Here is a 14,355-nt window from a genome sequence, read left to right on the forward strand (position 1 = left end):
GAAAGGGAAAGAAGACTAGGGGCTCTGTCTTGTCAAGCCCAAAAGTCCTGATTGTAACCAGATTCCTTCCTTCTTTCCTTGACAGGTACAGCCAAGCCGATGCCCTCAAATATGTGGGGATTGAGAGGGAGACAGATGTCCTCTAGTCTTTCTAGGCCCCAACTTCCAGTGCCTCTAGCAGTGCTGCCTCTGCTTTCATGCTCACATCGTGGCTGCTTTAGTCTTCTGCACTGTCTCCTGTACTCAGAAACCCTCTCTTCTTACCCCCTTTGTAGTGAAGCAGAGGGGGAGAAGTTCTTTGTCTCAGTCAGAATGAAGTCTGGGGGCTTGTAGGACTCGGATTCTCAGGAAAGAAAGAGACAAGGGCAAGGAGGTGGGGGAGTGCCTCCTCCCAGCTCAGAGGCAGACAGTAAAGGCTAGGGAACTGATGATGATAACTTGGTTTCCTGTTAGCTCCCTTTGCTGGGGGCCAGACCTAGGGCAGTATCTATGGGGATTAGAAAGTCAACACTGTCTTATCTTAGATCTGTAAATCAAGATCCTTCAAATAGTTAGGTCCCCAGCAGCCTCTCTTCTCTGACCCTAGAACCTGGGAAGGGTGGTAGCAGTGAATAGGACTGGGAACCAGTCATGGAAGGTCAGGGCAAAGTATGTCCTGACAGCACAGACTGAATTTAAGTAGGGGGTTGAGTCTTCTTGTTCCCTCTTCCCCATTGCCTAGTGGCAGAGGTTAACTTAATCTGACCAAATAGAAGTTGCCAAGAAGAGTGTGCACTGTTGCTGCCTAATTAGGCTAGGCGTGAAAGGGTGCCCTCTCCTCACGTTCAGGGAAGGACTGGGCTGAGGACAGGGCTTGAGGGGCAGGAGCCTTGAAAGAAGGTTTTGTCCATGAAGATGGACTGATATTTTCAGACTTCCAGGAAGGAGTGTCAAGTTCCCTACTGCCTCCTTTGCCACCTATCAGGCTCTTTGGAGTGTTGTGCTGCTGAAATGTTGAAGAGTTTAAGGGAGGGAGTTGGAGGGAGAGAGACAGAGAGAGAAAGAGAATGTGTGAGTGTGTGTTGGGACCTATTTTGTTCTAGCTTCCTTCCCCTCCCTTCCCCCCAGACCAGACTTAAGGGGCCACTGTTAAGTATCCCTTCAGGGTGGAAAGGCCCAGGTACAGATTGGGGGTAGAGGAGTAGGGACACACAGGATGCAGATATAATTTGCTTTCCTGATTTTTGGCACCTTGTTTGGGATTGGTGGATTGGTAGGTATGTAGGGGGGTGGGGGCTTAACATGCATGTGTGTAGAGATGTCCATACATGTAATTATAAACTGGCAATGCATGGATGTGGGACTAGTGGAGCTTCTATTGCTGTTAAGTATTATAAGGCAGCTGGGTCCTCTCTAAGGAAACTTGCCAGCAAAGCACTTTAACTGTTTCCTTTAGAAGACCTGGAGGCATGGGTGGGAATAGGGATTAAACTGTGGTCCCTGGGATCCCACCCCAAACCTAGTTTCTGAGGAGAAGGAGGTTGCTTTCCTTGCATCCAATTCCCTTGGGGAGCTAAGAGAAGTTGTGTTGACAGAGGGATCTAGTCATGGTGAGAATGGGGCCAACCAAGGAGATGTGTGTCTGGCAGGTTTGCTGAGCTGGCAGGGAACTGGGGAGCGCCTCTGTGCTTAGGTGGAAAGGACATGGGCAAGTCCAGACTGGCCTAGGGAGTGTCTCAAATGAGGATGCAAGGCTTTCCCCCTCTTTCTTTAGGGAGGAAGTGCCTTTCTCCTTGATCTGGACTGATCATTCTCCTCCTGGCCTTCTACCCTTAGGTGTGTCACATTAGATCAGGGTGGATTTCCTTATGACCATTTTAGTCAGGGACTACCATACTTCTTATGGGCATTCTGAAATCACTTTCTCAGCCAGTTCAACTGGCCATCTGCCCACTTTTCTCAACCCCATCCCCAGCTGCCCCTCAGACATTCCTAGCCAGCTCTTGGCAGGGCCTAGCTGTTTAGCCAGCTAGCCTTCGAAGTGATTCTGAAGTCAAGGCCTGCTGTGTGATGAAGGGAATACTCCCTTTCCCACCGCCACAGTCTGCTAAGGGCCCTGAATTGCTCCTAGATTAGAGGGGAAAAACCCAGAGACATTTGGCATCAATTCAGAAAGCCTAGACAGCTCAGCTTTTTTTTCCCCTTTTTTTTTGGAGTGGCGGTCTCTAGATCAAGCAGCCATATGCTGGCCAGGAGAAGGGGTGGGGGAAGGCAGGGTTTTTCGTCATGGTTAGGATGGAAGGAACTTTTACCACTCTTCTTTCAGGCTCTCTCTAGTTTCCAAAGTCACTGGGATTTATCCCTCTTATCTCATTCAATCCTTCTTAGATCCTTAGGATTCCCTGCCACCCGAAACCTCTCTTCTCAGTTTCCTTCCTCTTTTCAGGAATGGGGCAGGGAGGCTTGATGGCAGTGGGGCTTTGTTGCCAGTGAATCTCATGCACTTTAAAATCCTGTGGCTTGTGACCCCCTCGTCAGAATAAAGTGGTAGAAATTATTCTGTAGTAAGTGGAGCAATTTGTTTCTGGTCTGTAGAGAATTGGTGGGGAATGTGGGCACAGCTCTAATTGTGGCTTCCAGCACCCTTGGCCCTGGGGTACCGTCCCAGGCCCTCCTGAGAGTGTATTCCTAGTTCTGCCAGAGGATCAATGAGATGCTTGGGGTCCTTGGATTCAGCCATTCCTCCAACACACATGCACTTCATCCTGTTCCCACTCCTTTCCCCTACAAACACGAAGACCAGCTCTGTCACTCTCTTTATTGGAGCAGTTCTCTGAGCCTCTGTCAACACAACACAATCTGCCTTAGTACAAACAGGAGGCATCCAGGCTGGGCGAGTGACCAGCAGAACTTTTGAGACGTCCAATGTAGAGGAGCAAATTACTGCCCACAGGGTACAACACGGGACAGGACACTTAGCTCTGGGTTTGTTTTTGTTTTTATATATAAACCAAGAATCTTTAAAAAATTACTGTAATATAGAGATCTTTTGGAGAGACTTTGCAACCAAAAAAATGTAGAAAGAACATGATCTCCTGGACATGGGAAGCAGCATAGCAAGGAAGGAGGGGGCTCCTCATGCATTGGAGAGCAGTACAGGACCTTAAGCAGACACCAAAGTTATTGCACATCCTTGAGGGGAGAGGGAGAGGACTATAAGGTTATTGAAGGGTCTGCATAAATTTCTCTACCTTGCATGTTTTGGCTTATGGCTTTGGCTGAAGCGGATGAAGTAGCAGGGGTGCTAAGGTGCTAAGCTGAAGCCTTGTGGACTTCTCATTAAAAAAAACACCACCACAAAAAAACCAACAACAAAAGTAGGGGGAGGCAGGCTGGGAAAGAAAGTGCTCCTCACACCCTACTGTGCTAGAAGCCAGTGAAGGCATTTTGCAGGACAGGGAAAGCTTGGGGGAATGATTTAGCAGCCTCCTCCTCCCCCCATATCCTCATAACCCCCACATCTGTCCCTGCCGGCATTGGGGATGTGGGGGGAAGCAGATAATCTCCCCCTGCGCGCAGTTGTTAATCCCTTGTAGCAGCTGGAAATGGCTGGAGCAGAGATGGAGGGAGGTGCCTTTGTCCATCTCCACCCCGAACATCTCTTGCCAGGCAGGCAATGGGCCAGAAGCCTGAGTGAGTGGGGGTTGGGGGAGAGTGGCTAGGAAGAAGGAAAGGGACGGGCATTTGGCTCGAGGCAGTGAGTGAGGCTCTGCCTCTCCCTTTGGTCCCAACTGCAGCTTTGCCTATGAAAGTGGGCAGGAAGAGGTGTCCTCTAGATGGACAGAGCCAACTCAGGGAAGGAGTCCCGATGCCCTTAATTAGAGGGAGAGAGTGAGGAAGGAAGGATGGAAGGGTCGGGGGGGGGGGGGGGGGAAGGGACTTGAGCCTAACCCTGACTCATTCAGAACGGGACTCCTCCAGAATCTGGGGTAGGTTCTGGTCCCGAGGGGCAGGGGCAGGGGCAGGAGCAGGGGCTTGGGCTTGGGCTTGGGGCTGAGGGGCAGGTGCCCGGGCAGGTGTAGAAGGGGGTAAAGGTGCCTTGCTAGCAGCATGGTAATCATGAGTGGCTTTGGGCTCATGAGTATGGTAAGAACCCTTATAGCGATGATTTTGTAGATAGAAGAGGACCAACAGTCCTATCAGCCCCAGTAGCAAGAGAGTCACCACAACTGGGGAAAAAAAAAAAAAGGAAATGAGCATTGACCCAGGCATTTTAGGTACACATGCCCCTGCACTAAAAGAATGTGGAACTATTCCGTAACCCTTGGAGACACTGGTTGCATGGCATTTGGAGGCTTAATGTGTCTGTCCTCCAACTTCTGGGGTTTACCCCAAACGCTACTCCCCATCCCAATGTCATACTCCATGCCGTCCCACTCCTAGCTAGAGACGGTTTTCATTTGAGTAGTGAAGGTTAATAATAAATCCTTACATGTTTTAAAAGCCCCCAACCCTCAAATGATCCAACTGCTTGAACTTTTTACTGCAGCCCTCTCTAGCTTCTCCCTGCATGACCAACCCCAGAATATCTATAGAGTCCCCTGGGACTTCCAGGTAATGTGCGCTTGAACAGGGAGCACACGTTAGAGGTAGCATTTGAAACAAGCAGCTGCTACTCACAGCCTATGATGATAGCGACCCAGCCATCATCGTGATAGTAGATGAAGTCTGTAAGAGGATGAGATGCCTAGTCACTAGAAACCCTAGGGTATCCTCAAGAGGAAGCCCCCCCCCCTTCCCATATCCCCTGTCCTGGGACACATACCTGGAGGCAGGTACCAAGGATCAAGTTCAGGGGGTACCTCAAGGCCAGAATGTGGCATGGCACCACAGTTGGACTCAGCCAGGTCCCCCTGAACACGAAGGGCTTCAGAAATGTCACGGGGAAATGGGCGAGGGGCTCGGAAATGGGTTTTGAGTGGGGACACGTTATTGAAGCGTACACCTGAGAGGCAACCTGAAAAGCCTGGCGTGTTATAACGCTGAATCTCAGGGTCAATCACTCCAGTCTCTAGAAGAAAGGAAAGGAATAAATCCCCAAAGTGGAGGAATGGTCACTTCTTGGCAGACCCATAACTAGTACTTTTCAGACTCAGCACTAAACAAAAATACCTCAAATCAACTTTTAACGACAAATTCAGTGGAAGAGTAAAAAGATGGCCTTGACAGCAACACAACCATTGGATAGAGGCCCCCAAACCAATAAGCGTACTACCGTGATAGGTATGTGGGGCTTACCTGGGGTATAGCAGCAGCAAGAGGAAGGAAGCACCTACTATCAGGCAACTTCGTATTTTAGCTAATTTTTCTTGCTAATTAGGTGCTTTGCTATTAAAGATGCATCAATGTTATCAACCTTCTAAATTTTGTTGCCCTTGGGCAAGCCCCTGTTGCCCTATCCTAGTCATATCTCTTCTTCCTGGTTTCTTTATAACTCATTCTTTATTAGTTCAATGTCCCAGTGCCTCCTTCCCCAGGTTCCCAAGATTTCACGATCTCAGCTCCCTGAACATCCATCTCCTAATTGTAAAGTTCCTATAACATCTTTTTTTTTTTAAACCCTTAACTTCTGTGTATTGGTTCCTTGGTAGAAGAGTGGTAAGGGTGGGCAATGGGGGTCAAGTGACTTGCCCAGGGTCACACAGCTGGGAAGTGTCTGAGGCCGGATTTGAACCTAGGACCTCCCATCTCTAGGCCTGACTCTCAATCCACTGGGTTACCCAGCTGCCCCCTCTGTAACATCTTACCCATAACACGCCCCAAGTACAAAGCTTTGGGTGAGTCCAATTGACTGTCCACAAGCAATGAGAATTTCTGTTCCATCATTGGGAAATAATCCACCTGGAATAGGGCAAACAAAGCTCACAAACTCAGAGCCATAGTTTAGCTGGATGATGATGGGACTAACTAAGGTCTGCCCATTTGAAAGACTCTCCTAAATTAATCCCAGCTCCAATCCAGCTAATGCTTCGCCATCCCCCATGTCTACCTACCTGGATGAAGAGGCTTCTGTAGACACGAGTGATATTGATGCTGTGGGACTGACCGTCAGTGACTGGCCGGGTGGTCAGCGGATACACATAAGGGCTAGTACCCAACTGGTAACGCAGCTGCAGGGTCCCTGCAGGGGAGGGGAGCTACCGACATAACACCACTCCCCAAACCTTCGTAGCCAACACCCTCCCCACACACGCCATGCTGTCCCCATCCCCCAGAAGTGCCTAGGAAGCAGGGAAAATTGTGTTCCTGGACTGGCTGAAGCAATGCCTGGAGACACTGAGGAGCATCTGGAATAACTGAGGGACATGCAAGATGCCCATAGAAAACTCACCATCCTCCTTGATGAGCACAGCCATGTAGTCTTGGACAAAGGAGCTTACATAGAGTAGGACCGCTGGGGCAGAGGTAGTACTGAAACTGAAGGAGACTTCCTCCCCGGTGACATTGTACACCGGGCCCCGATAGCCGGGCACGGGCCGCCCGGGCCGAGGGTAGTCGGGAAGCTGGTAGCCAGGACCGTGGTATCCAGGCACGTAGCCGGGGGTGTCGTAGCCAGGGACGTAGCCAGGCTCGTAGCCAGGAACCGGACGGCTCAGCATGTGCGAGAACTCCTGAGCGGCAGAGCGAAGGGCCGACTGCAGGTTATAGCGCACCCAGGTGCCTTCCTCAAAGAATCCACCGATGTCTGGGGACAGGTGGCACGTCAGAGAGCTTCCTCAACCCCAGACTGCGGGGCACGGGATGCCATCCGTGTTCATTAAGTCAGGCTACTTCTGACCGCCCGTCCCCATTTTAATTTCTCCCTGTCTTTCTACCTTTCCTTTTTGTGTCTTCATGTCCCTCGACCACCGAAGTGCCCTTTTTTTCTGCCCTCGGTGACCATCTCTTCCCATCTATATCACCATTAACTTACATCACCCCACTGGCCACTCAGAGAGGCACTGGAAGAGATGCAACCACACTGTGTAAATCCCAGTCCTGCTCTTTGGCCATGCTGATGGTAAACGATATAGGTGTGTATTTGTTGGGGAGATGGTATAGGAACATTTTAGGTCCTTTAGGGGAATGGCTGATGGCCCCAGCCCACTTGCTGCCATGCCACTAAATGGCTATAGCAAGTTCCCTAGAACATGGCAGCCAGGAGGAACACCCTCCCTCAAGGATGACTCTAACTCCCTCCACCCTCTCCTTGAACAGGATGCTTGTCCATTTCCCTCCCCTCCAGCCCTCTGTGGCTGCCCCACATACTCCCAAACCCCATCTTGACCCCTTCACTGACCATGGTTGCAGTAGGGCCCTTCGAAGGCTGTGAGATCACAGTCACACGTATAGTAGCTGTACCGTTCCACACATCGTCCACCGTGAAAGCAGGGGAGCTTCGGGTGAAGACAGCGGCCCGTGCAGTTGGGTGAGGTGCCCTCTGAGGCGTTAGCACGACCCTCCAAGTTCAAGGTAATTCCATTTAGGCGCATTGCCCGTAAGCAGCCCAGGAAGGGACGCCTCTTGTGCTCTGCGGAGCCTAGAAGGGCAATAATCATGGGAAAGGGACCTTAAGGCGTTCAGACTGGGAAGGAGGAGTGAGCTAGCAGCTAGAGGGAAGGACAGGGCATGCCGAGATATTTCTTCTATACTTCTGGGACAGAGAGAGAAAAATGAGCATATGTGGTTCAGATTCTTCTGACTATTCCCAGAGAGACTTGGTAATGAATTGGACTAAATAAAGCCTCTAGAAGGGCTAGCAATAATGAAAAGCCAGCGTGGCATAGTAGAAACAGCACTGGCTTTGGATCGAGAGAATCAGGGTTCAAATTCCTGTCCTGCTACTTGTGAACTTGGGAAAGTCACTTAGTTTCTATGGATCTCAGTTTATTTATCTGTAAAATGAGAGGATTGGATTAGATGAGCTCTAAGGGCAGCTTCATAGCACAGTGGAGAGAGCCTGGGGTTAGGAAGGCTCCTCTTCCTGAGTTCAAATCTGGCCTCAGACACTTAGTAGCTGTGTCACCCTAGGCCAGTTACTTAACCCTGTTTGTTTCAGTATCCTCATCTGTCAGACGAGCTGGAGAAGGAAATGGCAAACCACTGTAGTATCTTTGCCAAGAAAACTCCAAATAGGAGCAGCAAGGTGACTCAGTGTGACTTGGTGGATAGAGCCAGACCTAGAGATGGGAAGTATTGGATTCAAATCCAATCTCAGGCACTTGCTAGGTATGTGACCCTGGGTAAATCACTTAACCCCTGTTGCTTAGCCCTCATTTTGCTCTTTTATACTTAACTTATACTATACCATACTTAGTATTGCTTCTAAGACAGAAGGTAAGGGTTTAAAAAAACAAACTGTCTGTAGCTTGGGTCTCAGAAAAATGAGCCCCAAGTGTCCCAAAGCACAAAGCAATTGGGGGCTGTAGTAAGGGCAACAGAGCCATAAGAGTTCAAATTGGTCCAGTTCCACATATTAAATGAAAATTTAAAGGAATTATAGGCAGGTCCCCTAGAGGAAATCTGGAAATGATCAATAGATTCGGTGGGGTCATATACCTTCACAAGGTGGACAGGATGATAGAAAGGGAAAAGATTTAAGTTAATGTGATACTATGTGTGTGTGTGTGGGGGGGGGGACAAAACTAAGGTGGCTCAGTGGATACAGAGCCAGCCCTAGAGATGAGAGGTCCTGGGTTCAAATTTGACCTCAGACACTTCCTAGCTGTGTGATCCTGAGCAAGTCATTTAACCCACATTGCCTAGCCCTTAGCCTGATTCTGCCTTGGAACCAATACACAGTATCTGTTCTAAGAAGGTAAGGATTATTTAAAAGAAAAAGAAAGCTGGACCTGGAGTTAGCAGACATAGAAACAATCTTAGATGAAACTCCCTATGGCACGTTGGGCAAATATCATAACCTCTCAGGGGCAGCTGGGTAGCTCAGTGGATTGAGAACCAGGCCTAGAGATGGGAGGTCCTAGGTTCAGATATGGCCTCAGACACTTCCCAGCTGTGTGACCCTGGGCAAGTCACTTGACCCCATTGCCTACCCTTACCACTCTTCTGCCTTGGAACCAATATATAGTATTGGTTCCAAGACAGAAGGTAAGGGTTATATATATATATATACATATATATATGTGTGTGTGTGTGTGTGTGTGTGTGTGTATCATAACCTCTCTGGGTCTCAGTTTTCTATTTATAAAATTAAATAATTGGATTAGAAGATATCTAAATTCTCTTCCAGATCTAAATCTATGGCTCTTTGATCCCCTCATAGTACTGGAGTTGGGGACTAAGTGGTAAACAGGAGATGTAAAAGGAAGGACCCTATGTCCAGAAGATGAGAAATGACTAACTAGTTATAAAAAGAGAAGTCTAAGAGCGGAAAGGCTAGAAAATACAGAGCAGAACCTTGGGCTGTTTATGGGTAATGTTTATGAGAGACTGCTTTAGTTTTAGACATGGGGAACCCTGCTCACCAACAGTAAGAGGCCGGTCATACTCTAGCCAGATGTAGGTCTGGAGGGGCATTGGCCGAATTTCCCAGGGCCCATGGTCAACTCGGAGTCGGGCCAGTTTCACATTGATCTCAGCCCGGACCAGGTGCCACTCATCATCATTAAATTCCACCTCCTCATTGTGAACTGTAAGATTTTCATCACCATTTCCCACATCAAAGGCAAAAACTACATCTCGAGAGGCTGGAGCATGTGGAGAAGAGGAAAGGGGTACAATCAAGTTACCCCTCAATTCCATTCCAATTCCAACCCCCAGTTTCTCACCAGACCCCTGAAAATTTTTTCTTGTGCTCCCCCCTTAACCTCTCTAAATACCCCACAAAATCCTCCCACATCTATTCGGAAACTCAGACCCCTAAGCTTCCCCATGTTGGTGAATCTATATCTAGAGTTAGGTTCAATTTAATTTCCCTTTTGTTACTTTGGGTTAAGATTCAAACCAAAATAGTTGGGCCAAAAATTGACCAATTTCTCCTCACCACTAAAATGGGCTCGATTTCTCCTCATCTATAAAATAAGGAAGTTGGACCAGATTCTTGGTTCTCAACTTCTAGGCCAAAGAGTTATATTGCACGAGACCCCTATCTGGTCAATTATTTTCTCCATAAACAGAGACCAATATGGCAATTACTATCTTGTATTTATACTCACAGTTGAGTGAGACATTGACACCTCACAATTTTATGTTGCTTTGAATACTCAAAAAGTTGGAGAACCATTGGACTAGACCATCTCTCTGACTCTCTGATGCTCTTTATACTCCCCAACCAATCTCACTCTAAATTCATATCCCAACCAATCGTACCCTCAACGTCACTCTTGTCCTTGTTCCCTGTATCCCTCCCAGTGTTCTTCACCTATCTCTACCCATATCCTAACCCACTCACTGTTGAGTTCTAGCCGAAGGTATGGCCGTCGCCATTGCCAAGGGCGGCCTGCCATGTTCTCCAGGAAGACACCTGATTCTGCTGTGGTCTTGAAATAGAAAGAGACATCAAGACTGTAGTTGGCCCGGATGGGAGGGAAGAGCAGTGAAGCACCGGTATGGAAAGAGATGGTATTCCAAGAGTTCCCTGAGGGGCACAGAGAAGAAATCAGAGTGCTACTGGAAGAAGGAACCATCAGAGGTTCTTAGGAAATACATGGAGAAACAAGGAATGAGAAATATAAGGAGTGAGGGGGACACAGAAAATATGAGAGGGAGTCAAAGGAGAAACAGGAGGGTAATGGTGGAGGATGGATGCCATCAGAGCACAGTGTCCTCAGTGTATGAGTAAAAAGAGCAAAGGAATGAAAGGTCCCAGGAATGGAAGAGGGATCAATTAAAGGAGGTTCAGAAAAGTCATGGGGGTGTTGAGCACAAAGATAAAAAATCATGAAAGGAATCCTTGGGTACTAGGGAGGAAACTTGGGCCAGACAGCTTGGATTTCAGAGTTGGAGAGATGCCCATTGGTGGGCCTGTCACTCACGGTCGCCATAACAACGAAGAGGCTTTAGGAAGAACTGGGCCTCAGAGTTGGATCGGTTAGTATCCCCAACCACCACCTGTGTGACTGGTAGGTGGTCCACAAAGGTCAGCAATCCTTTGTCTGTTCTCCTGCAGGGGAGAGAACCAAGGATTAGAACTAGGAGCAGGGGATGTTAGGTCAGCCCCCTGCTAGGTTGTGAACTGCTTGAGGAAAGGGACTATATTGTTTTTTAACCTTTACCTTCCGTCTTGGAGTCAATACTATGTATTGGTTCTAAGGCAGAAGAGTGGTAAAGGCTAGGCAATGGGGGTTAAGTGACGTACCCAGGGTCACACAGCTAGGAAGTGTATAAGGACAGATTTGAACCCAGGACCTTCAGTCTCTAGGTCTGGCTCTCAATCCACTGAGCCACCCAGCTGTCCCCAAGGGACTATATTTTTAAGGACTTTGAAAAAAAATTTTTTTTAATCCTTACTCTCTTAGCAACAACTCTAAGACAAAAGGGCAAGGTCTAGGGAAACAGGTTAAGTGACTTGCCCAGGGTCACACAAATAGGAAATGTCTGAGGCCCAATCTGAACCAGGTCCTCTTGACTCCAGCCTTGGTGCTCTATCCACTTAGCCACCTCACTACCCCTTTAATAAAGACATACTGAGTAAATGAGTGAGCTCTAGAATTTCTTAAGTTTCCTTGCATTCCCCTGCCCTGCCCAAGGCCTCTGAGAGACCTTGGAACTCTTCAGGATTCTGAGCCACCCCTTGCCACCCTCACCACTGGGGTTCATCAGCATCACAGTTGCAATATAATGTGGGATCCACGCAGCTCTTATCTAGGCCACAGGCACAGCGCTGGATCCCAGGCTGGGATCCCCCCCAGTAAAAATGCTGCTCTTCATTTCGACCTATCCAAAAGCTGAAGGGGTAGCCACCTGGGGGTGTAGAGGGGGAGAGAAAGAGTGAGTTCTCCAGGTACTCTTGTCTTTTGGTCACCCTAGAAATCCCCACTTAATTCTCTTCTCTCTCACCAGTATACCTCCCCCTACCTTGCACACTTCCTTTACCCCATAATCTTCCCTTAGTCCCTCCTAATACCCTGGTCATGTCACTAATTACACTGAGTAACCTTTCTTCAGTCATCACCCCCTAACACTCTACTAGAAAAGAAAGTGGAAAAAAACACTGAAAAACTCAAAACTAACTTGGAGTCTAATCCTGGCTTAGCTACTAATTAGCTGTGTAAACCAGGTGACCCCAGGTCTATCACTTCACCCTGTCTGCCCCCACCCCAAAAAACTAACCATGTAACACTGAGTCAATCACCTTGTCTCTTCCTGCCCCAGCAATCTTAACCTGAGGTCCGTGAAATTGTTCTAACATTCTGAGAACTCTGTTTCCAACAGTTAGCAATATAACTGGATATCAATGTATAAACAATGTCTATACAGATGGAACTATTATATCAATATATAATCAATGTAATTGGTTTCCTCTGTAATCCTATATATTTGATTTTATGCCCATAAGAATGTTATTCTGAGAAGATTTCCTTTCATTGGCTTCCCCAGACTGGTAATAGAGGATGTGACCCACAGTAAAAGGTTCAGAATCCCTGATTTTGAGGACCACTAAGATTCCTCCACTAAGGTGCTACAGTTCATTTCATGATATCTTCTCTCACCTGCAGTGTTGAGCAGCCGGGAGTTGTAGCAAGAGAACTCAAGCCACTGCTCACAGTGTTGAGAGGCATTGGCCAGGGCACTGACCTCTTCCCAGGATGCATTCCAGTACTGGATGGCCCCCAGGAATGGACGATCCTGGCTTGAGCCCGTCACCCGAGTTGTCCACTGCCGATCGTGGCGTACCACTGTCCATGCCCGGTTCTCTGGGAGTTGGGGTGAGAGTGGGAGTGGGTGGCTTCTCCCTGAAGACTGAGGCTTCTTGATACCTTTCCATTTCCCAAGCTCAGTGCCATAGAGTAAACATTGGAATGTGACAATGGCAGAATTCCAATCCCCTGGTTTGGGCCTGTTACATGGTACCCTGGTTGGAGTTGGGAATAGGTCTGGAAGACTAGCATTTTTTTTGCAAAACTAGGTTATTAAATCATGACTTGCCCTCTCATAACTGACTTCTCTACTTTCAGTTTAATCTCCATCTAACCCAGTTCTCCCAGTCGAACTGCCACTCCCTACTTCCTAGCTGCAAAGCCCCCTTTCCCTTCTCCCTATCCTGACCCTTAATTCCACTTCAGGTAACCTGGCTAGCCCAATGATCCACCTACCTCGGATGTCACAGTACACAACGAACGGCTTTAGTGGGCCACTGCCATCAGGGTCAATGGTAAAATTCCCAGAGGTCTTCCCACTGAGTCTATAGGCTTCACATGATTCTTTGTACAGGGCTGATAGGATGGAGAAGCAAATTCAGAGTGAAGGGGTATAAAGAGGAACGTCTGCCTACCCCAAGGCATTGCCACCATGCACTCCCAGCTCCCTTTCCCATCTGCCCCACCAAGAAAAAAAATTCTCTTTCCCTGAGATTCCCATCAACCCACCCTTCCTTGACTGCCTGGCTTACGCTGGTGGCAGATCTCCCCCTTGTAGCCTGTCAGGTCACAGTAGCAGATGAAATCATCCCAGGACTGATAGCAGCGGCCCCCATGTTCACATGGGTTAGGAAAGCACCTGGGGATGTGGAATAGAACCATGCAGAACAGTGGGATCATCTGGAGAATGACGTAAGAGAAAGTTGTCCCCAGGTTCCCCTCACCCAGCACAATTTCTCTATTTCTACACTAGAAACAAAATAACAGCCAGAGCAGATCGACACTGCTTAGAGCCAAGGCAAAGTGAGGCAGAGTAGCTGGGAACTGGGACCACTGCTGCTCCTATCTTATTCCTATCAAAAGGTCAGTCCCTCACTTCTCTCCCAAGTACAACAGGGCATATGCCCCATTGGTCTCACTGCATATGTCACTTCAAGGGAGGGACAGGACAGGAGAAGAAGATCATCCTTTAAGGGGAGGTGGCAGAGATGCATCTCCATAGTGGGAGCAGGGGGCAACTAGGTAGCACAGTGGACAGAGTGTTAGATCTGGAGTCAGAAGGACTTGGGTCCAAATCTGGCTTCAGATACTTCCTAGCTATGTGACCCTGGGCAAGTCACTTATCCCAACTGCCTAACCTTTGCCACTCTTCTGTTTTAGAAATCATACTAAGACAGAAGGTAAGAGGAGAGAGAGACAGAGAGAGAGAGAGAGAGAGAGAGAGAGAGAGAGAGAGAGAGAGAGAGAGACAGAGACAGAGAGACAGAGAGACAGAGAGAGACAGAGAGAGAGAGAAGAG

At 48.3% G+C, this 14,355-nt stretch overlaps 2 protein-coding genes across 3 annotated transcripts in view; one reads left to right on the plus strand and one right to left on the minus strand.

Moving 5' to 3' along the window:
• The window catches only part of EZH1 (enhancer of zeste 1 polycomb repressive complex 2 subunit), a 39,197-nt gene extending 36,661 nt beyond the window's left edge, over positions 1-2,536 (plus strand). For both annotated transcript variants that reach the window (XM_044676880.1, XM_044676882.1), the window contains exon 20: positions 86-2,536. In XM_044676880.1, the coding sequence (XP_044532815.1) occupies positions 86-146 (61 nt within the window). In that variant the 3' untranslated portion in view covers positions 147-2,536. The remainder of the gene's footprint in view (positions 1-85) is intronic.
• A 1,378-nt stretch (positions 2,537-3,914) lies between these two features.
• Positions 3,915-14,355, minus strand: part of CNTNAP1 (contactin associated protein 1) — a gene marked incomplete at its 5' end in the record, with an annotated part of 17,933 nt that continues 7,492 nt past the window's right edge. The window contains 14 exon segments of the mRNA XM_044675086.1: positions 3,915-4,208; positions 4,660-4,707; positions 4,805-5,050; positions 5,787-5,880; positions 6,033-6,160; positions 6,371-6,724; positions 7,319-7,558; positions 9,504-9,725; positions 10,430-10,615; positions 11,013-11,140; positions 11,784-11,940; positions 12,690-12,893; positions 13,293-13,412; positions 13,589-13,695. Of these exon segments, the coding sequence (XP_044531021.1) occupies positions 3,937-4,208; positions 4,660-4,707; positions 4,805-5,050; positions 5,787-5,880; positions 6,033-6,160; positions 6,371-6,724; positions 7,319-7,558; positions 9,504-9,725; positions 10,430-10,615; positions 11,013-11,140; positions 11,784-11,940; positions 12,690-12,893; positions 13,293-13,412; positions 13,589-13,695 (2,506 nt within the window).

The sequence above is a fragment of the Gracilinanus agilis genome, chromosome 4 (genome assembly GCF_016433145.1).
Source record: "Gracilinanus agilis isolate LMUSP501 chromosome 4, AgileGrace, whole genome shotgun sequence".
NCBI classification, from domain to species: Eukaryota; Metazoa; Chordata; class Mammalia; order Didelphimorphia; family Didelphidae; genus Gracilinanus; species Gracilinanus agilis.